Genomic DNA, 25732 nt, shown 5'->3' with positions numbered 1-25732 from the left:
AGCAAGAGGAAAGGTAAGGCTGAAGACCATACCCAACAACCACATAATCTCAGTGCTAGGTCAAATAAAACGCCCAACTAACTTACTGTCTGTGTCAGTAGCTGTCTCAGCGTAAGCAAAGAGTAATCCTTCCCGCCCCACTATACCATTCCAAGCTCCAACAGTTCAGAGATTCATAAAGCCAAAGGTAAACTCTGTGTTACTGCTTTTATTCTAATAAAGGACTTCCACTCTAATGCAGACTGAGCCTGAATAAGCTTAGTTTCTCCCATGTCTGACACTGCTAAGTAAACAGAGATAAAGCAGAGGGGTACTGACACGGGGCAAAGCTATTGGTTCAAAAATATTCAACATATTATGACATTAATATTGGATGCTTCACTTGGACAAAAAGATTCTTGTAGTTAGAATTTGATGTTAAAAAGTGAAAGTTTTTCATCTTTTTTGATGAGGAACATTGTTTTACCTTGGTTTGAAATACTTCACTGTTGAAAGACAGAAAAACAGTAACTCATTTGCATTTAATGTCACAGTGTTACGAAGTCACAGTTTTCTTCACTGAAATAAGTTTCTATAACCACAAAAGATTCCACCACTGTGCTCTAAAATGGGCAAGCAGCATTAAACCACATGTCTAAAACATTTTTTAAAAAAGGTCTTTGGTATAGGGAAGTAGGGATTTTTACTGCAGTATCTGACGCTCGAGTATACTCTAGCGGAACGTAACAGCACTCAGCCGGAATGACAGGTCTTTGCATGCTGTCAACCAGGCAGTCAGTATTGAAAAAGGCCAATCGCTGTGCTGCCTGACCTGCTCAGTATTGTCTTTTCCCAGCATCACTTGTACAGAGATGATAATTTCTGAACACATGCAATCAGTAAAGTAGCCAGCTGTGTTGCCTGAAATATGTACAAGAGTCCATAATTATGTAACCATAAGTTAAAGATTATCATACTCCCCCCAAATATATTTTCCACAATTCCTGGCTTGTTCTGCTACTTCACTGATGATTGCACAAAGGTATTCTAAAGATGCCAAATATTCAACGAGCAGAATACCTTTAGTTCCTCATGACTAAGCATGAATAAGCAATTTTATACACCTTACTAGACTAATAAGGCTAGTACAATGTTCCAACTAAAACATTTATGTTCAGCTGTCAATGCCGGCTATGCGTGTAAGGAACAAACCAAGTGCAAATGGTGTTCTCATACCCCTTGAAGAGTGGTGTTATGGTGAAAATCTCCAGAGACATCTTTCCAGCACAAAATGAATTTAGTAGTTTACAAATTATTGCATGTTTTCTTTGGAGCTTCTGTGTTTCCAGTGAAACAATAGTCACAAATACCAACATGTAATAAGCATAGTGGAGAGAGACATACAATCCCCAACCAGGGTCTACACTTAAATATTGAATTGCCATTCTACATCATAAATATAGAGCTATAAATACAATATTTTCCCTTTAATGCGCAGGTTGTTTAAAATTAAGATATGGCAATTTAATATAGATTTTTTTTTAATCTTATTACATCATGACCCATTTTTTTAAAAAGCTTGTAATAACCTATTACTCAAAGCTTTTTTTTTTTTCCCCCCTTGATAGACAAGTCCAACTTCCACTCCACAGTTTAAAAGCTTTTTTGGTATCATATCACATCTATGTCAAATTTCACTTGGTTGAAAGTATTTAATAAAAATAAATGTTAAATTCAAAAACGTCAATCCGAAGGTATGATAGAGAAGCTAAATTCAGTTTTATAATTGCAATATATCCTTTTGTAGCATCACCATCTAGTGGTCAATCTTAGTAGCAATGTATTGCTTCAATTCAACTTCAGCACATTTTATTTAATAACAACTCAAGGAACCTCGCATTGTAACTTCAAGTTTCTATGAGGAATTTTGAAACCTTATACTGAAGAAATTCTGGTACTAGCTGCCTACCTACATGAAAATATTCTTTAAAACATCTGGGACAGAATATTTGTGAAGGATTTGAAGTTTGACTGTTCTATCTGTTCATGATTCTCTACCATTAAACATTTAAAAAAAAGCTGCTGTTAAATAGGGAACAGAGGACACATCTCCTGGGTCAAGTTTACTACTTTGATGCTCGAGACATTTGAAGGACATTTCATCTTAAACTGGCAAAGCTCCACCCCAACACAGCAAAACCTTCAAGCCCTGTCTCATGTTTAAACTTTAAATCAAGTATAGCCAGTGTCAGTTATTTCATGCTAATTCCAAACTTGCAATATCTTACCCCAACCTGAATCTAAGGTACCCCACCCCTCCATCAAGAAGATAATCCAACATTACTAGAGTACTTAACGTGCAGTATTTGCTAAGTAGTAGTCACATGCTCATCCTCTAAAAATTTAGGATCTGTTTGTCTTTTTGGTCATTGAAAGTTGCTCTTTGAAAATTATCCACCCATCCAAGCAAGTTGTAAAAGCTGTTTTAAGTCCTAGAAAATTTGAAAGCTACTCTTCAGTACTAAATGTAAACTTGTTAAAACCAGACACTTCCCTTCTTCACTATCTTGTATTCATGGTCTGCATTATTGCTTTAGACCACAGAGGGCTTGCTATAGAAGGTAATCCTCAAAATCTGATTCTACTGCCCTCTGCAGCATTTCTTAAAAAGCAGTATATGATCAACACACCACTGTTTACATTTGTTCCTCAAACTAATAACTCTGTATTTGAAATTTCAAGTGTATTTAACATATATATTTTTAAAGAAATCGCCTCTTATTATTTTATTAATGTAATAAACACAACATCCTCTTACATTTAGTTTCCTTAAGCAAACCTACTATTGAACGAACCTAATCAAGATCTTGTATATTAGCCAAAACCTGGTCCCTACACAGCACATCACACCAAACTACCAAATAACTTAGGCAAAGCACTGTTAACTCAGAGCTCTGTTGCTAAGTTGTCCTTCAGCATGAGCTATGCCAAAACTATGAACGTCTTGCAGATCATCCAGCCAAAAGAAGAGAGGACCAGCTATGTTAATAATACAATAGCAACCTTGGGTTTTTTCTGACATACTCCAGTTCCATTTCTAACACCATTTATTCCAGTAACTTCAGCAAATCATCATAAAAGAAATTTTATGAGCTCAAAGGCACACAGTTAGGGTAAAACTAAAAGGTCCCATGAAGACTCCCAGGGCCTACAAACTATGGATGCACCCCTCACTCCAAATACCTTAAGACCTCAGACTGATGATAAAGAATTTGTGCAGAGAAATTAACGTCTTCAGGACAGGAGCAAGTCAGCAGCCAACTTAGCAAGAGAATTCAAAGTTCCACAAAATGCTAGTCATCAACTGAAACCTGGACCACCTGACCTGGTTTTCAAATGAACAAAGCTCAGAGGAATTTCAGTTCTGCTGTACATTGCTTTGACATTAACAGTCATGTGAAAATAATCAGATGTATGATATAAATGGTAATGAGTTCCACAATGATACTTCTCTTACACAGTTTCTTTCCTATCAAGTGGTGATTTTCCAGCGCTTCCCAATTTAAGAAAGATAATAGCAATTCTCCTCAGAGACCCAAGATGCACAGTATTTTGAGAAGGCCTCACCATATTTTGTAATTATACTTACACACTGCTTAACTCTATTTCCAGAGTAATTTAAATAAGACATGGGTTTTTTTTCTTCCAGAACAGCGCAGCAGAGTTGTATATTCAACACACCCAAAAAAAACTAACAAATTTTCACCTTGATCACATCTGAGCAGAGGAAGGCAGAGTACATTCATATCTATTTCTGTAAAACTGTTCTGAGTTTTACATAAACTTTACGGAAAGTTACAGTAGTTAGATAAAGCTCATCTAAAACAGATAATTAAGGGTCCCATAAAATAACCATATAAACAAGCCTCACTTTTTTGTGAAGACTGCCTAGTAGGATCTCTGAAAGGTAGACATCACTTGCACTATAGAGAGGTAAGAAATTAAGTCATCTTCCATGGAATGTTAATATTGTCGATATCAAATCCTCACTTCTATATTTCTTTAGTTGGCTATTTGCAAAAATAATCTGAAATGAAGTCAAGCACAGGAACTATTCTGAGTTATTTGGTTTCCCTTAGATCCAAGCAGCCAGAAAGAAACCAAGGTAATTACAGCCTTTCGAACAGTCTCAAGTACAATGAAATTAACACCTAGTCAGTTCCAAGAAATAGATCTTCAGTCTCACATTGTAGTCACACCCACTCTAGAATTTTATTTTTTATTTCTATCAGTTTCTGGATTGTGAAATGCATTATACTTGATCACTTATTACAGACAGTTTTACAGTTTGCCTCTTAGTTGTTTTGATCCCTTTATGCTTTCTGAAATGCAAGACTCACTATGCTATGAATTAGGACAAGCTTGTGAATAAACAGAGTTGACCTTAAGTCGCCAGAGGCAGAGGATTTTTTTATTTCTAATGGTTGTACACAAAATGTGATGTATTACTTCCAGAATATCAACAAATTCAGGGAATTAGACTTGGGAAATTGTGTTACTGTGTGTCTACCTTCATTAGCAACAGAGGATTGAGGCCCTAGCCATTCTCAGAATGAAAGGTTTGTCATATTAGCTTTCTTACAAGGCTCTTCAGAGTTAATATAGCCCAATTCAAAAAGGTTATTCATTAGGGCTTAAAGAATTGAGCTTGTCTAGCTCCTGAAGACTATGGAAACACACAGAATTCCTTCTGGAGTTATAAGCAGAAATAAATAACTACGTTCAATACCACCACACACATTTAAAAAAAAAAAAATCTTAGAAAACCTGGAACATAATTACTGAACACACCCACCCACTGCAGCTGGTTCCTCTGCAAAACCCTTACAAGTCCACTATAAAGAGCTAACACATTCAGCAAGACTTTTCTTTATAATAAAAAAACACTCTGGAAATGTAACAAAGTTAAAAACAACTTTTTTCTTAAAATACAGTAGTGCTTGTTACAATACACTGCCAATTTCAGTCATAAAGGATACCACCACAACCAACAATTCATCCTCAAAATACCAAACTGTAGGCCTACCACAATGTAAGTCCACCTCATTATTCTAAAGCCTCAACACTCATCAGTATCAAATAATTTCTCCACTTTTTCCTCAAAACAAGCCATAAAGACTCAGAATTGTTATAGAAAACAGCATTTAGTCTGGCACACTATTATGCTGTTCAGAAAATTATAAAGCTACATCTCCTTGCTAACCCAGCAAATAAAACTACCTGCTACAGCCCCCAACCCCTGAAAACCTCACACTCAGTTTGTCCTCTTAATTTTTAAATCTACCTTGAAGTTACTGGAGCTGTCTTGAGAACGATGGTGCTATATGCTGAAAAATTCCAGAGACATATGTTACACTTGGCTTATTATGTTTTCCACATAAGCCCTCAGTTAAAAATATTTACTAGAAACAAACTCTGAATTGATTTTACAGGATCCTTGTAGAAAACCCAAAAAATGTAACTGACAGTAGTAACCATAGTACCCACCACAACTACACCCGAAACCTTAAGTTAACTACATTTGTTACCTGAGCATTTTACTATCCTGCATTTTTAGTCAGAATGTGTGGAACTATGTCAATGCCTTAACATCTACAAAGTGAATTTTACAAATGGGCAGTTCCATAAAAAAAGGAAAAATAGAAGCAGGTGTATCTCATGCGTTTTCCACACACACGTGCACAAAATTACATCCCTTAAGAGTATATCAAAAGCATTTACTCTTATAACAACTTTTAAAATGCCTACCTTTACTGGTGAAATATGAGAATGGGAAACAAATCCATGAACATTCTCAATTTGTGACAGATTCTTCTCTGATACATGAACGAGCTCTGGACCCGTCACCTCATTGGCAATGTGTGGAGAGCTGTGCTCCTGGGGAGGTGTGTCTTCATCCTGATAGCGGTATTTCTGAAGAAAACAATTATAGAAAAGATCAGTCCACCACAGATGTGTGAAAAGATGATCCAGAAAACCTAGGCCAGACAGAAATAGTTATTTTCTGACCCTGCTGACTTCAAGGCAATAAAAATCTAGAAATAAAAGTTTTAATTGGTACTTTCAGTTTAAAGACTGATCCTGCCTAAAAATGTTCCAGCCTTTTTAGTCTCACCTATAACTACTATAAAGCTACCTAATACAGTAACATGTTCCCAGTCCCTTTTCCACAGAACTTTTACCTTTACTAGGTTTTTTTTCTGACAAACACTAACACTAGATTATTCACTAATAGCAGAAACTCTCAGTACCAACTGGATTTACCACCTTGTCCTGCCTTTAAAAACTATCAGCCTCCAAAACTTTTTTTCTATACTTCCAATTTAGCATGTCTGCCAAAAGTGTTTTATTGTCAGCTAAAGAGTTTCAGCTTTTATACCAGGGTATCAATATAGCAATTCACTACTGCTAATGTCGTTCGGAAACAATAAAATGTGGTTTTGCTACTAGACAGATTAAGCTTCCCCAAGAAGCAACGTCTCAAACAGAAACACAATATGTTATTCAGTCTTGGTCTTATTAATTTGCATTCAATTTCAAAAACCAGAACCTATTACTCAGCCTCTAGGGATGTGTTCTAGTCAGCCTGTACTGTATCCACAGTTGCAGATCCCTACTAAAAGGTATTAATGAGGAGCATACATCATATTCACCTGTTGTCTGGACTGCAGAGTGAACTGCTCATCCAGCACCTCCAAACTCCAGAGCTAACATGGGCTCACACTACAAGTGTACTTAAATAGAAGCTTCACCCCAGTTTCACCTTTGTAGTCTCAGCCAGTTCTGAGGGACTCTAGATAGTCCATGCATTTTGTTGCTAGTTAAAGCTAAAGCTGAACTTTTCCAGCAGGGTTGACTGCGTCCACAGATGCACCCCAACATTGTATAACCACATTCACTTTCACACACTACTGCTATACTCCAGAGTACAAACACAGTTGTTACTAGTTTACAGGGAAAGCATGTCATGTCATGCTGTTAAAGGAACAAGAAACCCTTCTAAACATGTAATGGTTTTAAACTTGGATAAAAGATATTCCTATTATTAATGAAGTATATTTAGAATAGCAGACATGTCTTTGAGTTTTTTTTTAACAGAATTCTAAGATTTATGTACTACAATTTAAATAAAAAAGTCATCACCTTGGTAAGTCATTTCTACATTGTAATCCAATAGATCACTGCAAGTAATTCATTTGTCTATAAGCACATGAACACTACACCAAGGCAGTACCTGATAAACAGCGTATGATAACTAACTCTGTTAAAAGTTACATGAAAGTACTATTTCAGGCTACCACAAAGATCCCTGCCCTTCACAGAAGAGTCCTGCAATACCACAAAGTTACGAAGTCTACAGGATAAACTACAAAGGAACTGCTGGAAATGATCCATCAGTTACCAACTCCTGTAATGCTTAACCCATTCGTTTCCTGCCCACCCACCCCCGTGGGCCTGTCTTATAGGAAGGCTTAATGTTTTTGTCTATCCGGGGGGGGGGGGGGGAATCTCTAAGCATGGTCAAATAGGACAGCTAAGCTCCTAACAACAGGAATCTCTTACTCTTCCCTACCTCCCAAACCCTGGGGAAGGTACCATGTCCCCTTCCTTTCTTTGGTTCTGGCACTCAAATCAGCAGAAAATTGCCCACTTTTTCTCCTCCTTTGTGGGGCTAGACTTGTACTGGGTTACTAACCCCAAATAAGGCTGGGCTCAAAGAACACCAGAGACCACGCAAAAGGAGGGAGGAAATCAGGACAGGATCTCTCTCTTTTGGAAGTGAGCTATACATCAGTCTGCTCTGCCTTCTGTGGACTCATCATAAAGCAATACTGCAGAGTTTTGCCAGCAAAGAAGTGGTTACATGTGGCAGCTGAAGTCACATAACTGACTTTGCTAAAAGAAGGAAGATTTGTTTGCTCTTCTCTTCCCTGCCATGTCGTTCTGCCAAAGCTAAGGTTCCTTGGGAGACAACCTAAGTTCCCTCACTAACTTAGAAAGAACAACTTGCAGCTTTACATTTCCATCACCCGTTGCACTTCACCCAGTCACTGCCTGCCCTACAGCATGCCTTCCCCACCCCTGCGTCCAAACCTCAAAATAGCAACAGACCCACACCTAACCCACACATACAGGCAGACACTAAAGATGCACGGTTTCTTTTAGCCAGTAACTGATGAGATGTCAGAGATCTTTGACGTTATAACCCTGGCTTGGTTTTGTACTTAAAATAAAATTTTAAAAAAATCTTTATCCACCCTACTCAATTCAACCTTTCATTGTTGAGACCATACAAGATCATGTTATGCCATATGAGAGAAATTATGCTTTTGAAGTTATTAGAAATTATAAAGTAAGAGAATATACTTGTATTGCTTTAAAGATACCAATGATTAGCAGAGAAGTACAAGGCAGAAGAAAAAATTCTGAAAAGGAAAGCAAGAGCATTAACATTTCTGTTATTACAACAACCAACCTCAAAACACTTCCATACCTTCACTTTAGCTGAATGACAAAGGAGAGAAGGTGAATGTTGATAGTTGTGAAAAATTGCAATGCTTACTCAAAAAGCCCTAATTTTTCAAATCTTTAGTAGAGAGATTTCATGTGATAACCAAGCCAACTTAACAGCTCACTACTAGCAGAAGATGAAAGTTCTTTTTCTTGCCTTTCCCTGCAGCAGTGAGATGCTGGATTGCTCAGCTTCAGACTCTTGCCATTCATCCATTTTCTGAGATTGACTTGTTTTTAACTTATCAAAACAAAACCCTGAAAGAAATTGACATTAACTCTCTAGAGCAGCCATGTTAAACATCAAAAGCAGGGAAGAATTATCATTTAGAGAACAATGTTACCCAAAAAGGTAAGTGAACAATATCAGACCATAAATAAGATCACACTGAACATTAAAGAAAATAAACAGTTGAGCTGCAAGAAGCACAGAAAAAGCTTGCAACATAAGAGAAAGTAGGAATTCTGCTAGCTTAAAGGAGCCTGCTCCATTGGTGAAGGCAGTATTTGGCCGGACTTTTGATCCAAAATGTCCCTGACAGATCTCAAGCTTCGATTTGACTATAAAATACAGGAACATGGGACCTGAAAGTGGATTAAGTTCCCAGTTCATCTCAGACCTGTCGAAAGCTAGAATTGGATCATTCCAGTTTTATTTAAAAAAAAAAAGTGACAGCGCTATCACACCATGCCTCTTGCCTGAGGTAGTGCATTCCAGTGGTCTGGCACAAACAGCCTCCGTTCAAAGCTGCCCACTCCTTTCCTCTCCCAGGAGCTGCCACCCCTTGAACAAGAATTCAGCCAACTGTTGTAGTCACACCAAGTTAATTCTGCTGCTCCATATAAAGCAAAATCCCATGCAAGTTAGCTTACATAGGAGTCTAAAGGTACAGTTTCATAATGCAGCCTAGCTTGCTCAAAGGGGAACTACTGTCCAAAGGAACAGAACCAATTCAATCCCTCTTGGGCGAGCTGTACAACTACGTCTCCCTGCCCCTTGCAGCTAGTACACATATGACTTCAGATGGTAAGCAAGCTAATCCAGCAAAAGGTTTGTTCCCTCTTCCAGCAACATTAAATTTTCCTAATGCCCTGAAGTGGCTCACAAGATGAGACATGCAGCAGTGCTGGCATAACAGAGAGAAAAGCAGGTAGAGAGCAGGACCATCTCATACTGGCCAGCAGACTATTTCTCTGCTTACACCCAAGAGAATCCAATCCTGCACCCAAATCCAGGCTCCATAGAGACCCTAGTTTAGAAGAGCCAGAAAGCAATGGGCAGGATAGATCAAAGGAAAGAAAAGGCAGGTGTGGCAAAGCAGCTCTGAACTTTCAGACGGATTGCCTCCACGCATATCTCCCAAGTTTCCCAGCACTCAATTCAGTGGTACCCAAGAAATTTAAGTATTTTTAAGAAGCTTTATGGACTTCTGTAAAATGGATAATCGTAATTTAAAAACCAGAGCAACCAAGTGCTAAATATTTAACACATACTTCTGGCAGAAATAATGCCCCAAAGGATTCAGCTGCAGCTATACAGGTGCATCAAAAATTTAAAAAAAAAAAAATATTTCTCTTCTGATGCAACATAGTTAACAAAACTTCTTTGGGCTAGATTATATCTTCAATGCATTTTGAACTGTCACCAAACACTACAGACTGAATTATTTACTAGTGTAAACTACTGAAAAATCCCTTTATTTTAATAAACCAGTGCTAGTTTACATGAGACACAGATGGTTCAAATTCACCAGTGTTGAAGTTAAATCATTCGTGTTAGTTGTTCAGGCCCACAGCCTCCCCGCTCCAGTTCCCAGGCCTAGTAAATGTTAGACAAAGATAAGAATGAACAAAGTATCTCAATAATGTGCAGGACAAACAAGGATTTTGTGGACATTTTATAGCACTGTTTTTCAGAATATAGATCACCTGTTCGCAGAGAAAGCACAGAAAAGCTTTAGGAAACTCATTCTAAAAAAAGGTTCACTTCAGTCTGCCTAAGCTCTTATCTATATTTTAAAACCAAAGGTATTTCAAAGAGGTTTATACATAATCTACACCCTACAGATAATTAAGTTGTGACTTTATATTTTTTTAAATATCCTCTAATGAGAAATCTTACTGAAACAGAAATGAAAGGCAGCGATTTAAAGAACACTTAAACAATCCCATGCCCTAAACTGGTGACCCATATCCACAACAGCATGCAACGCTGTTATTCCGGAGAGTCAAGCCATACTAATGCCACGATCATGGACAGAAAATTAATTACTCAAGAACATCTTTAACTACCAGATAATTTAATGACAAAATGCAAGGCAGCAGTAACTACAGTTCTGTTCAAAGTGGAATGTGTGTCAAAATCCAATTCATATTAGACATACACATCAACCCACTGCCTTACATGAAAACAAATGTTTTCTACCCAGGAAGCCAAAAATGAGTGCTAAAACAACTTTAGTATAAGAGCAGAAGAGTGCTTAAAAATCAATTTAAAAGTTCATAAATTGTCTTTACATTCACTTCCCTTTCTCCTCCAGATGTGGACCCTCCCCACCCAGGCAGCAATACGACTCCCAGGTTACTGCGCACATCAAACAAGAAAAACTGCAAACAAAACCCAGGAAAGCACACAGCCTGACTTATGCAGTTTGTCCCCAGCAAGTTTTAATTTTCACTGTACAAGTCCAACCCATGTTTTGAAAGAGGTTAAGAATAAGTGAGGACTTCAATAAGTAAATCTAATCATTTGAATTCAATAAATATATAGAAGCTCACAGGGTCAGACCCTCCCTGACACAGTACGAACAGGCAGCACAATAAAACAAAGTGGCTTTAGTCCATTTGCACCCAACTCCAAGTTTAAATACTTCTAAAGTGGAGCAGTGACTGAACAAGGCGAAGTTAAACTAAACCTGAAAGGACCCTTCAAAAAAATCATTCCAGCAAGTGAAGCTGCTGGGAAACAGCACTTGACATTCGACATCTCCACTCCTGCCTGGACTAGGATGCAATATGTCAAAAGCAGAGGATTAGGAAAATCTAAATACCTACAGTTCTCCTCACATCTCCCAAAAAAAAAAAAAAAAAAAAATATCAACCTTCACAACCATGTCTTCTAGATACCATTCAGCAGAAAGCAAGCTCCAACAACTCTTAACAAGAAAAGCAACGGTACACCCAAATTTTGCATGATGTTGCTAAAAAAAACTAATCCAAAACAAATAGTATACTAAAATGTTAATGCATTTTGTACAAGTCTTCCCGTAGTCTAGTGGAAGTGCTAAACCAGAAACTAGAGCTCAGGAAAATAATAGTGCCTTTCTCACAGAGGAAAAGAAAAGGACACAAAACAAAAGGCCTGCTCCACTACTGCAGAACTGAAGCTAACAAACTTTTTGTTTGTAAAAGCCAGGCAGATTACGAAAGCCAAATAAAGCATCTCTGCAAGGTGGACAGCAATTCACACTGAAAAGTTGAAAGCCTGTGGCTAACAAAAGAAACTTGAGTAATCCAAGAAAAGAGCAGAGGTGTTTACGTATTTGCAGAACTTCTTCACTGATCATGGAATATAGGACATTCAGTATTATTTTCAATTTAGGCCTCAACACACAAAAAAAATGAATTACTTGAAATATTAGAACAGGCTTTTTGATCTTTGGGTTTGTTTTTTTAAACACAAGTTCAGTACTTTGAGTGACTAGGTGCTTCATTCTCAAATAAAAACACTAAGTTTTAATAATTACAGCTAAGACACAAATATATGACATTTCAGGGCCCCCCCCCCCGATATTTTCAGTTTGACATTGCATCTTCAATAAAACTGCATATAACGCATTTATTTAGGTCACAATGCTCCATCATATGTCAAAAATGCACAGCTAGTGTTAAATAGAAGAATTTACATAATGCTTCATGTCATAGATAGCCAGAAAGGATACAACAATCTAAGCTACGTGTATACATTTACAAAAACATCACAACTATTTGCAGTGAAGAAGTTCACCTCTTCCAGAATATCAAGGAAAAGAAACCAAAGAAGGAGCTGTCAGATCGCGACTGTTCTTTTCATATGTGGTCAAAAAACAGTAAAGGAAAATGGAAAACACTGTATTTCATGGGATTACTTTTATGAGATTAATTGCTTCTTTATGTAAAGCATTGAACAGGTTATTCTGTATTACGGTTTTGCATTGTCATTTAAATATTGATTCTTACAATATTCAAAGGCTGTCTTCTCAGTAGACAAGAGTATTTTTGTTTTAGTGCAATACAACCCTGCAACTTTTCTTCAAAAAAACGACAAGTGCCTAGTGCAAAATCTTTCTGCACTACCAGCAGGTCACCATTATTTAAAGCTAAATCCTTCAGTTCATTTGGGATGTAGATGGTAAAAAGTACCCATTCTCTGTTAACATCAAAATATGTTTATTTGAAAATAATTAAAGCCTGTGCATAAACAGGTATTTTAAAACATAACACCGCTAAATTAATTGTGCTCAAGAAACTCTTGGTCTGCAAGCCACACTTCTTATTAGCATACGGCCAAACGACATTAAAAATTAATTCTGCTGACTGTTTTGCATGAGGTGCTTCACCTCCCTCCTCCCACGCCTGGCCGCTCTGCCCGCTGCCCCCCACCATCCCAGCAGCACGCCCTCCGGCGGGTGGGCACCACGCAGCCCCCGCGGGCTGGGGCGCGCTCGGTCAGAGCAAGGTACGAAGTCATTAATGCATTCAGACAGACAAAGGGAGCCACTGACGCGAGAGTACAGTAGAAGATGCCGCCATCGCTCAGATCCGACACAAAATGCCTAAAGTGAATTCTGGATGTTTGCTGGATATTTTTAGTTTGGTCTTAAAGTGGACAGCATCTCTCCTCCACAGTTCAACTGGCAAAATTAAAATCAGGGTATTGTTTTCATTCTATGGCTTTCTTCCCAAGTTTATTATTTCAATACGAGAATATCTTACAGATAAAGAAGGGATGTGCAGTTCCATAAAAGAAGGAAAGAAATCTTAATTTTCCAGCAAATTGTCTCCAAATTGCATCAATACATACCTACATATTTGCAATTTGAAAAATGCTTCGGATACATGAAAGATAAGTAGATTCAAAACAAGGCAAATCCTTCCTTCCTGGAAATAAAGCCTTCAACTTTAAGTTTCATAATAAATCATTCACACTATCAAAAGATACAGAAAAATTTAGACTCCTCCCTCCCAACCCCAGGTGACACTTATTCAACATTTTGTCATATATATATAAATGCATCACACATATGCATATATGTATGTATATGTGTGTACACACACAGAGAACTGTTCCCAATTTATAAAATAAAATCTAGGTCAATTATTTTTTGTTAAAAATAATGAATGCTGACTTGGAAACACCAAATATGCAAAATAAGTTTTGGAGAGAAAGATTTCTGAACCTGTCTCAAAAGTAACTTTCCCTTTAATTTTAAAGGGGCTTTCCAGTACTTAGTGTTCTCACTTGTTAATTTTACAAAAAAAAAAAATCTGCCACAACACTGAATATATTGTGTTTACTATTCTGAGGATTACCAAATTATATATGTTTTTTCACTCTGAAACATAAATCGTTGATGCAGTCCTAAAATGACTAGATGCCCAAGGGCACTGTTAAACCCAAACCTGCCACTAACAATTGCTTCCATCAATATGATGTCAGGAGGCATTTCCAGCCCTGCATCTCTGTGCAAGTCTCCTGTGTATTTAATTCTCTACAGTTGAAGAAAATTAAAGCCAAGTGCAATAAACTGATTACATGATGATTAATGCTGATTAATGGAGAATGACGACATTTTACATGCTGCATTCAGTAAATTCAAAATGTTGTTCAAAGGGATCTTTAAACAGTCGGCATGATAATTCATTACTTCTGTCACAATCACCAAGAGCTCCGATAATCAAGTAAGGCACGGAACAAAATACACACTATTTAATCAGAAATTTGAACTACAGTTACATTAGATATAATGGCAAGCATTCATAAAATGCAGGTTACATTTCCAGGAAAGTCCCTTCATAGACCCACCTTACATCCAAACATTAAGGATATTGTGTTGTTGGTACATGCTACTTTACAGTGGCATAGCATCGGAGAAAAACAATCCAAGTTTTTTATGCTAGGAGACATTTTTTCAGACCCTGTGCACTTCAATCGATCCGTGACTGAGATTCCAGAAAAATGCCTCTGTAAGCGCTGCTTGCTGCCTGTCTTTGACATTTAAGCTAGGTCCATAGTGTTCAAAAATAAGCCTTTATATAAATAGGTTGAATCCTTAAGGAAAGATTTTGCTTCACGTTAGAAACCAGATCTTTAAAAAAAGGCAAAGAAAAAATCCTGTGTCCATTTTTAAAATTTTCGAGTCAGCTTTGTATTTAATTACATTAGCGTCAGCTCGAAGTGACAACTGTCTCACAGCCCAGAGTAATGCTCAGATCCTCCCAGCCAGACCCAGGGTTAGATCCACCAAGGCAGCTCCACCTGCTGCAGTGCAAGGTCTGCTATCTCCTCCATGAAAACAGAAGCAACTCTAGCAGAGCCACTATGCTCAGTGTATGCTGGTTGCTTAGGGGAGGGGCAAGATGTTGCAGCAAGGGACTCATTACACTGCCCGATAGAGATAAACCCAACACTTCCTGCAAGGTGCTTTCGCACTGCACCAATGAGCATGTGAAAACCCATTTTAAAATCAGCTGTGCATAATTATAAAACCAGGGAAGTTGTAAGCTTAACAGCAGGGAATTTGCTGATCTGCGCTTTGCACTAGCTTTTTCAAGGAAGTGTCAGCAGACCACAAAATGAATGGCTATGGGATATTTAATCCTCATTTTCGAACATTAAAAATTCAAGGTTATTTGACACGTTAAAAATAATGTTCTTTAACTGCTGAGTAAAACTCCTAATGGTCTACCAAAAGCAATAAAGAAACAGTTACAGAAATACATGAATATTCTCCAACTTCAACACAATGATATCAGAAGCCGCTTTCTTTCCCCAATTATCTCTAGGAAATCATGAATACTCTGGACTATGCATTAATGTGGTTATGAGGAGCTCTCGATAGAGCATTTCAAGCTTTGTACATGTGAACACTTAAACAGAACAGTTTGAAGGAAGAAAGCTTTTCTCCCTTGGAACTGAAGTTTCCTTAAGGTTTATTGGTCTTTGTTGTGTACTCACAAGTCTAAGACACAAAATTATTTTTAAAATGGTTTGGGCTTTTTTTGTTTGTTAATAAAGCCCTATAAGGATTCAAACTTTCTTTCTTTTTTTTTTCTTTTCTTTTTTAAAGTACAGGTGTCCTGCAGGATTTTCATGTGTTTATATATTTTAACAAATTGCACTACAGAATTTGATCAAAAACACATCCTCTGTGACGTCTCTGCTCTTGTACCATAAGCTAACAAACCTTTGCTAAAAGCTCCAATGAAATTATGTTAGCCATCACTTCTATTTTTAATTGCACTAAATGACACTAAAAACAGCATTCAAGACTTCCAGTGAAGTCTTGTCTGACCCCCTTTTTACGATGTGACTGTTCACCTAAGTTTACACCTGTAGCAGCCTTTTGTCATCTCTCTTTTACTTCATTTGGTTTACCTGATAAGCACCCCTTGAGGTAGAAAGTTTAATGCAGTGTAAAATTGGCATCCACACTTACAGCTCAGTATTGAGTAACTTCATGAATTATACTGAGACAGTCATCTTTATATAAATGTGCAGATTGATGAAACCAAAACTAAGGCAAGATGTCTGGAGAAAAATGTGCAAATCAGCCCACAGTAAACCTCAAAATAAACTTCATTTGCATGAGGACCTCTTTCTTGGTAGAATATTCAAGGACTACAGATGACAACATTTCCATACTAATAAGCATAGTTTTCTTTCCACCATGTGCCATGACCTACAAGTTTTCACGAAATAGCCTTAGACAAGGTTTCCCACCATAGGTCATCTTCCGCATGCAAGTACAGCAACAGGGGAAGGACCAAATAAAAATCTGTAACACTTTGCTTAATCATCATGGAAAAAGAAACAAAGTCTATTAAAAACACTAACAACAAAAAAAAAAGAATATACCTTTGTTTAGCTAAGTTAAGTTTTTCTTGCAAGAACATTCAAATCCAAGGGTAGCTCTAAGTATAACAGAATGAAGGAAGAACCTAAGAACCCCTTTATTTTCCTTCATCTGACCAGGGCTCACAGTACAGAATCTCTTGTCTGAAGAAACAGGGCAGAGCACAACTGAACACATGCTCAAACACCACACATGAAAAAGGAAAGAAATACACAAGGGGAAAGAAAACAGACTGTCTCTTGCAAAACACAAGAACATTCATATCCCACAAAATAACCTTTTCTATGCACCACAGATCGACAGTCCATCTTACTTCCACACCTCTAATTGCACTGTAGTAATATAATTTCTCACTAAAATAATACACAGTCAAATGCATGGCAATTTCAGGACACCAAATAAAGTCAACAAGCCAAAAGCAGTTCTTGAATGTCGCAGAAACAGCTTTTTGCGATGCAGCAAATACAAGGTCTAATGTGCCACGGGCATTGAAGAATCAATAAGAGGAAGATATAGTCTACACATCTACAAAAGATTCCGTCAGTGAGGTACAGCAGAGAAAAGCAAGCTTAAGTAACTTCAGGCAATTACAATTACATCGACATTCTTGGTGAAGACTACATAAAACATCCAAATCTTTCAGCCATATATTTGCAGCTGTAAACAAATAAATTGGTTACACTGCAAAATTGTCTTGATCTTTACACAAAGATGGAACTTTACACATCTTTCTGCCCACAAGCTTAAAAATACAATGTTTAAGCTTGTAAAATTAAACTATGTTCTTACATATTTTGCTGACTAAATCCAGACATTTAACTGTAATGAAGGTTTCTCTTGTTCAGAACAACTATTTGTACGCAAAGGCTTTTTAAATACACAGCTGTGAATGTAAAGCTTTCTGAAATATGAACATACAGTATGTTATCATATAGAGAAACATATGGAACAGAACATCTGAAAAATCTACTTCAGACCTCTAAAGAGACACATCCCCACTTATTTAACTATTGCTCTGATTCAAACTGAAGGTTGGATTAACATTTCAAAACAAAAAAAACCTATTAACACGACTGCGCCATTGGTAAGGAGTTATGGCTGTGTTCTTCTTAACTATCTATCAATTTATCAGTCTGTACTTTGTGTTATCCCATGCAACCTTGAGCTCCTATGCTCAGAGCCCACTGTTTCCATGCTGACCATACAAAACATCAATTTTTGAACTAGGAGATTGCAAGATACACACAGTGCCAGGACTTCACCCAATGCTGCCATATAGAGTCAAGAACACATCGGCATTCACTGAATATAGAAAAAGAACAACCAAAATTTTCTTCTTCCACAGGATGCTTCCACCTGACATTATACAAATGTTAAAATGACAGTTTTAAATAGAACCGTCTAAAGGAACCAATTCAAAACTTTTACTGGTAACACTTCCAAGTAAACATGAATTTTTTAAAAGTGACTGGTTTCATCCTTATGACAACACAACATAATCACCTTTATTTCAGGTTTTCTTCGAATGTTTACTTGGCAATAACCCATCTTGTACACATGGGAGCCATGCATAAATAAAAATATCAACATCATTAAGATCTTTAATTAGTGAGCAAGACTAATTTTGTTATTATCATAAAATAAGAAAGGTCCTGCTTCCAAATCTTCCTGAGCAGTTTAAGTTTCAGATAAAGAGAAACAAGAGTTATGCAGCATCAAAAAAACTACACTACAGCACTTTCAGAAACTTAATGCTTCTGTTCAGCACTTGCCAACTATTCTTGACTGAACACACATAGTACCTGTTTCATTGATCTATGCGCTCCACCCATATCCTCAACACAACACAGGCTAGGAAATAGCAATCTCACAAGCAGTAAGACCTGGAGCTTGCAATGAAGTGAGTAAGTGAAGGTCTAAGTTGACAAATGTACCAACTGTTCAGACTGCCAAACCAAAAGGGAAGAGTCTACACTAATCTTCGTATTTCTTCAGACAGAACATGTCCCTTACGTATCACTGCAGGCACCTGTCAAGCTGGTAGAACTCCAGTTTAGGTCCCTCTTCCCCAGAAGCCTGAACTTGTATACTTCCACAGTCCAATTCAAAAAGTAAAAAAAGAAAACAATGCTTTTGTGCATCAGAATTATTTAAATCCAATAAACTTATATTAACCTCTGCTCTGCATAATCTCAGTCTGTATGCTCTTGAAAGAATACACAGAATTCCAAAATTATTCTCTGTAAAAAAGCTTGGAAACTGGTTTAAGACTACCTTCTACTGTCATAATGGCTGTACTAACATAATGGCTGTACTGATTTCTTAGTCAAGGCATAGTAATTTTATAAGCATTTTCTGTAAGGTAAATGAAATTTGAACACTAGTTTTGTAACAACCGACGTCTGGTGCAAACCGTGCCCATCAGCACCCATGAAGCTCTCTCTGGCTTTGCGGTTCTTGCTCCCTGATGTACCAGATGACCATCCAAGCCAGTTTTGAGAAAGCAACCCAAAAAACTGTACTACTTGTTTTAACATGTTCCTAAATTGCCAGAAAAAATCATTTGCACAGTACTTTCAAGCAAACAGATTTATTTACTGAAAACACTATGAGCTGAAGATTCCCCTTCTAAAAGGTATCTTTAACAGGTACCTTAGAAGCACCTTTTTGTGAGCTTGGCAGGCAAATATGTTTGCAGGAGTTAAACCGGCAGCCACTGTTGTACCTCCAGTTCAGAACACTGATGTGCATCTGCCCTTCTTAAGAAGCTTAATACTCTCACATACAGAATTTTCAGTGCCCACTCGATATGACCCATACATGCTGAAAATAATCATCACCGAACTCTCAAAAGTTGAGAGAATCCTTTCTATTGTTTTGTCACCAACAACAGAAAAATATATATTGGGACAATTATCATACTGTAAATACAGCTGTCTGTGTCTCAAGTTTCCAAAATCTTGAAGAATACCACAGCCCCATTAACTTCAGAAGGAAGGTGAAATGTTACTTTGGAAAGAGGAATTTGATTAATAGTTGCATTTTTTAAAAACTTGCCCTGTAATGGAATTTAAGCCCAGAACAGGTCCTATGAATAGAAACTTTTCAGTGGGTGTTTGTGATTTTTCTCCAGTTTATTCCAAGTCTTAAATTGTTACAAATAAGACAGATCTGGGACATCACTCCGATGCGGTCCTTCATAAGCCTTGATAAGTCAAGCCAAAAAACCAGACAAGAATACTGTCCTTCCCAACTGAGTGACCATCATTATGGGCATTTCTATAAGCTTGCTTTTGGAGTTCTCTTCAGTCCAAAACAGACAAGTAAAATATAAGGCCATATAGAGAAAGAACCTAGAGGTGTCTGTGTTATGAAGTCCTCTATGAGGAAAAGTAATCAGGCTTCAAAATGCAAGCTGCAAAATAATGACAGCCTGAAGAGCATTCAGAAGCAAAACTTCACAAAAAAAACATGCCTTCCTGACAATTACCACTGGATAGAGGTCCTATGTATTCAAAGTGTGATTTCAAAAGATATTTATTCATATCACTTGCCTGTCTGCCCCAGCCTCTTAGTAATTATAACACTATAGGTTAATTTCAGCCAAATTCACTGGGGGAAGAGAGAGAGGGGTCTCTGAGGATATCAATCATTTGCAAGTTTCTTAGAAGCAGGTAGCAGGCAAGGGAATAAATATTAAAAAATCCCCACCAAAGGAAGGGGGAGCGGGGACGGGGTAAGGCTGCCTAAGTAACAGGCAGAATTTATATAATGAGAAAGATAATAAGAATATCAAAAGGGGCAGAAAGTATAGTAAAATGCTGTATAGTAGCTTATATTAAAATAGTGGCACACCTTGACAAAAAGTAATAAGAATTCATGCTTTATACGGCAGGTGTGAGGCCATTTCACGTTTTGGAATTAAAAAGGCCCAGAGTAGAATCTCCTTCCCTTCTTCTGACATTCTGAAAGTATTTTGCACTCCTGGAACATGCCTTTACATCTTTATTTTCCACACAAGAAGTTCCTGAGAGTTAGAGAGGTTACAGAATTGGCTAGTATGACTACTATGCAATCCAAAAATCCAACGTTACTTTTTCCTAGCTAGAAATCACCAAAATCAGGAAAATATCTTCAAAACAGACTAGGAAAAGACTGAAAATAAATGGTTCCTTTTGCAAGACCTCAGGTTTGATCCAATAAAGAAGATATAAATGCTGCCAATAGACCGAAGCCTATCTGACCTCCTCTGTTAAATTCACTGCAGAAAATTAATTTCATTATATTGGTAACATCTCTGTGAGACCGGGGGGGGAAGAAAATGGGTGACTCTGTTCTGAATAGACTGTACTTTGATTAGACAACTCAGCTAGGAAATCCACAAAATCAAGAAGTTCTACATTACTTCGAAGATATTTACTATGTCTAGAAACAGTCTGTGGTAGGTTGACCCTGGATGGCAGGTAACCACCCACCCAGTCAGTCAGTCAGTCGCTTCCTCCCAGAGGGATTAGGAGAGAATCAGAAGGGCAGAAGCGAGGGAACAAACCTCATAGGTTGAGAAAATAAGTGAAGGGGGGGAAAAAAACCCCACACATACAAGTGAGGCAAGCCAAATCACCACCTCCCACCACCAGACCGATGGCCAACCTGAGCAACAGGTACTTTGGGAAGACTTCCACCCCTGGTTTTATTGCTGAGCATGATATTAAAAAACATGGAGTATCTTCTCAGTCAGTTTGGGTCAGATGCTGCAGCTGCGTCCCCTCACAATCTCTTGCCCTTCCCCAGCCTACTTGCTAGGACAGTAGAGTGAGAAACAGAGGAGGCCTTCACACTGTGAGCACTATTCAGCAGTAGCTAAAACATTGGTGTCTTAATCAACAGTTCGTCACAATCTAAAACACAGCACCATATGGGCTGCTGCAAAGAAAATTAACTCCATCCCAGCCAAATCCAGCACCAGTCTGACCTGAAAAGTCCTTTAAAATTAGTAACTGTGAGATCCGTGCATTCAAAAAACATTGCTGAAATCACTCTGAAGTATGTGATTACTCTAAAGTTGCCTTTGATGTGTTGCTCCCATCTGTCCACAGATAAGAAAAAAGTAAACATATATAGGCCTAGACAGTTCCATCCAACGTTCAAAAACATTTCTAGTGAACACACTGAATAATCCCAAAGATAAAACTGAAGCCCAATAAGTAACAGACCTTCTAAAAGACCCAAACGCTTTACACCATTATCTCATCCCTTCCCCATACCTCAATATGAAGCTTCCACCCAGTTTGTATTTAAAGCAGATAGACTCTAAATTCAAGTGATAATTAGCCAAGCAAGGTTATACTTCCAAGGCTATACTCAGTGGGAAAGATTGAATCCAGCAGGGTATGATTAGCTGGGACTGTTCTTCCCAGTGTAAAGACCAGGCTGGAGCAAGGATCTAATTTATCACTCTGGATTGTTCCCTGTAGGACCCAGGCTGACTAGGCTAAGCATATCCTCCAAAACACCGTTTTTCTGAACAACCTACTGGGCTGAGACAGAAGGCTAGTTCAATTCTAACTGTCATGTGGGGGGACAGGCAATAGGAGGAAAGAGAGAAGATACCTTTGAGGTTAATTCCAGAACAGATAATGAAGATCCTTCAACTCCTGAAGGACTGCTTAGAATCTGAGTCATCCCATCCTATCTTTTTGAAAGAGCTCCCCTTGGAGCAGTAGTTTTCAGTAGTGAAATACCTTTTAAATGGTCCATGCAGTGTAGCCAAGAAAAGTAGCTCTGCTGCTGAGTAACTCTGAAAAGTATTAATCAAGCATCTGTGTCTCCACTGGAAAAATAAGGGCACATAGGTAAAAAACAAGTAAAAATGAAGGAGAGGAAATATACTAATAATACATGCCTTTTATCTGGTAACGCCTCATACTACTCCAGATTCGTACAATAGCCATTCATGCTTCCTTAACACAACAACAAGAAAAGACTGCAATTTGACATGTTTCTGCTCTACTGCTTTGATGTAGCACCAATGGAGTAGAGGCTAAGAGCCTCTCACAGCCAGTGGAGATGGAAGTGCCTGCACAATACTAATAACTATTTCTTTTTCCTCCATTGCAGACATCGAGAAGGTTGTTCCCAGATACAAACACAAAGCAGTCCTCCAGTCCCACTGCTTTAAAAAAAGAAACAGTGAAAACAGAAAACTATTTTCTAATTGAGTTGTGATCTGAGAGCAGGACAGAATCTAGGCAGCGATACTGTTCTGCTGATGCTCAAGTCTGCCAAAAGCTTCCAAATACACAGGGGCCTGTCACTAGGCTCTGTAAAAATCAACTGTTTTCAAAAAAGTCTTTTTCATTCCACAAAGTTGGTACAATGCTTAAAGAGGAAATTCCCGCAGTATATTTATTCTGTCATTCTAACAGATTTTAATATTTCAAAAACAGAGATGACTCCTTCCTCTAAGAGAGATCCATAATGCTACTATTCGACTCCAACGGATGAAAGAACTTGCTAGCCTACATTCACTGCAACTCCATCACTTTCTTCATCTTAAAACTCAAATCCTCTTACAGGAAAGGACTAAAATTGCCATCTCAATCCAGATAGGAAGGATATTGGCGATTTACACTTTGTTACTGAGAACAGACAAGGACGACTGTTATTGCCTGCAGGCCACTGACCGTCCTGCCATTTTCTGGGAAACGAAAAGGTAAAGGGGAGAGTTGCAAGAAGGCACAGAACAGACAGGCAGGCAGAGACCAAGGTTTTGAAAGGCTTCTGACAGAGCCTTTTGGAGATTTCTCATCTAGAAGTTAAGGACTCACAGGCAGGACAAACAGACCGCTACACGGGTTGAAAATTTGCTGGACCACCAGGCTCAAAATGTGATTGATACCTAGCTAGCAGCTGTAACAAGCAGAGCCCCAAGGACAGATACCAGGGCCCAAATTGCTCGATATTTCCACTAGCTGCTGGCTCTATGACACACAGCACACCCCAAGCAAATTGACAGGCAACACTCTGCTAGTTAAAGTGGCTAATACAAGAAACTGCTGGACGTTAACACAGACCTCTGCGACCTGGAGGACTGTGTCAGAAAGCAGTTCATGAAGCTCAACGAGGAAATGTGCGAAGTTCTGCAGCAAGGGTCGAACAAACCCATACACTGGTACTGGGAACAATAGCTGTACCAAGAAGCATATAATAGTTATGGGGGACAGAAGGCTAAGTAAGAGACAGTGCAAGCTACAAGCAGTTTAGGGTAGAGCCAATACTGCTAAAAAAAAGTGAGCATCAATTCTCTATAGTTTTTTAAAAGTGTTTTTTAAAAGTATTTTTCCAAGTATTTCTGCTGTTGTTAGCAGATTCATTCTCTTATGCAGTACTCCTTAATATGGTAGCCAGCGCAGTAATACTCGTAGAGCTTGCAAATAAGGAGGAAATAAGTAATTAACAAGCTGAAAAAAAGAGTTGGGGTGGGGGTGGTGTTATGCCTTTTAAAAACTGAAAACGCAAGTTACAACTCAATCACCATGACCGAACAGCTTACGTGAGAAGTGTGGGGACTGTTACTTGAACTGAACTGGAGCTCGAAAAAGGCATCTCAAATTACATTTTCTTATAGCAGGCTGAAATACCTTAATGTTAGCTAACACAAATTAAAACACTTATTCTCACAGTAAAAATCGCTCTCAAAGCCTAACTTTGCCAAGAATTCAAACAGTGATGGTAATAATAAAGTATGTAAACAAGTGCTATTACCTCGACCACAAGCTTACTCCAGTCTACCTTGGTTATATTTCACTTACTAATGCTTTCAAACCCTGCTTCTCCCCTCCTCCAAAACTTCATTATTTGAGAGAAGGCATGAGGAACACCCCGTATTCTAGCAAAAACGTAACAGTAGGTACTTCGACTGGCAGTGAGGTCTGAACCTGCTGAAAGTGATCTTCAGAAACAGTAACAATTATTTGTTTACTATTAACTCACAACTATTAAAGCATATGAATATTACAATCATAGTTTTAAAGCATACAAAAACATTTGCAACATTAGCAGCTCAAACCAAGCCTATCTTTGGTTTAGATTTGTATCCACAGTTTACGAAGCAAACTTTCAAATTATTGATAATAGATGCAGTCCTACTTATTATCCCTAGAGTCTCCACATATTAAAACACGTTTCTAAACCACAGTACTTCAGCAGGAATCTAGGGCAACACACTCACCAGCCCTTAAGAAACACCAGCAGCTGTTGGCAAACTAATTGCACAACTCTTCAAAACTGAATATCTCTTCTTAGTATGTTTTAGCATGATGCAGTACCTTGCCAGACAAAATAGTGCCCTACTTCCGCTTTGAAATTACTTCACAATTAGGACCCAAATACATGAGTGAATGTGACAGCATGTTTTAGCAAATGTAGGTCATTCTCCCCTTCCCTCTCCCCTCTGTTGCCTTTAAAACACCTAGGAAATGGTACCTTAACTAAAAAGATAGAGGAGTTTTTAAACCACTAAGTGGAGGAAAGCTAGTAACTCAGAAGAATAGAGTTCCAATTTTCAAAAAAGAAATTTGGAGGAAACCCTGAAGTATACTGAATTATACTCTGTATAATTTTGAGGTGTTCACAAGTCTTGCCTGTTGAAAACATTTCTGATCGCCTCATCTGAGAGAAGTAGCAACAAAAAAAAAAAGTACAGAGAATAACAGCAACGATAAAGATACTCGGTGGCTTCCATTTGGGAAGATTAAACTGACAAAGCTATTCACCTTATAAAGCAAGCAACTGAGCACAGGAACATGGTATGAGTCTTTAAAAAGATGAATGGCATAAAAAAGGCATATAAAAAGCAATTACTATTTAAGACAACACGGGCATTAGCAGACAAATTATCCTGTAGATGTTTTACAGGAAAAAAAAGAAACTACTGTAGAACCCCTTACCAACGACACCAAAAGTCCAAAAAGGAATTATAAAGTAGTAAGTCAAATGCAGATCAAGTTCTAATAAAAATGTGCAAGTGTAATCACTTTCTCAGGAAATCTTTAAGATGCTGCCTACTG

The 25732-nt window shown here is 38.0% G+C and overlaps 1 protein-coding gene across 10 annotated transcripts in view; it reads right to left on the bottom strand.

Moving 5' to 3' along the window:
- The window catches only part of DLG1 (discs large MAGUK scaffold protein 1), a 167969-nt gene that overhangs the window by 104140 nt on the left and 38097 nt on the right, over positions 1 to 25732 (bottom strand). For all 10 annotated transcript variants that reach the window (XM_064457636.1, XM_064457638.1, XM_064457640.1 and 7 more), the window contains exon 4: positions 5788 to 5952. In XM_064457636.1, the coding sequence (XP_064313706.1) occupies positions 5788 to 5952 (165 nt within the window). The remainder of the gene's footprint in view (positions 1 to 5787; positions 5953 to 25732) is intronic.

The sequence above is a fragment of the Phalacrocorax carbo genome, chromosome 7 (genome assembly GCF_963921805.1).
Source record: "Phalacrocorax carbo chromosome 7, bPhaCar2.1, whole genome shotgun sequence".
Lineage (NCBI taxonomy): Eukaryota > Metazoa > Chordata > Aves > Suliformes > Phalacrocoracidae > Phalacrocorax > Phalacrocorax carbo.
The sequence above is the reverse complement of the archived record's forward strand: the minus strand, read 5'-3'. Positions and strand labels throughout refer to the sequence as shown.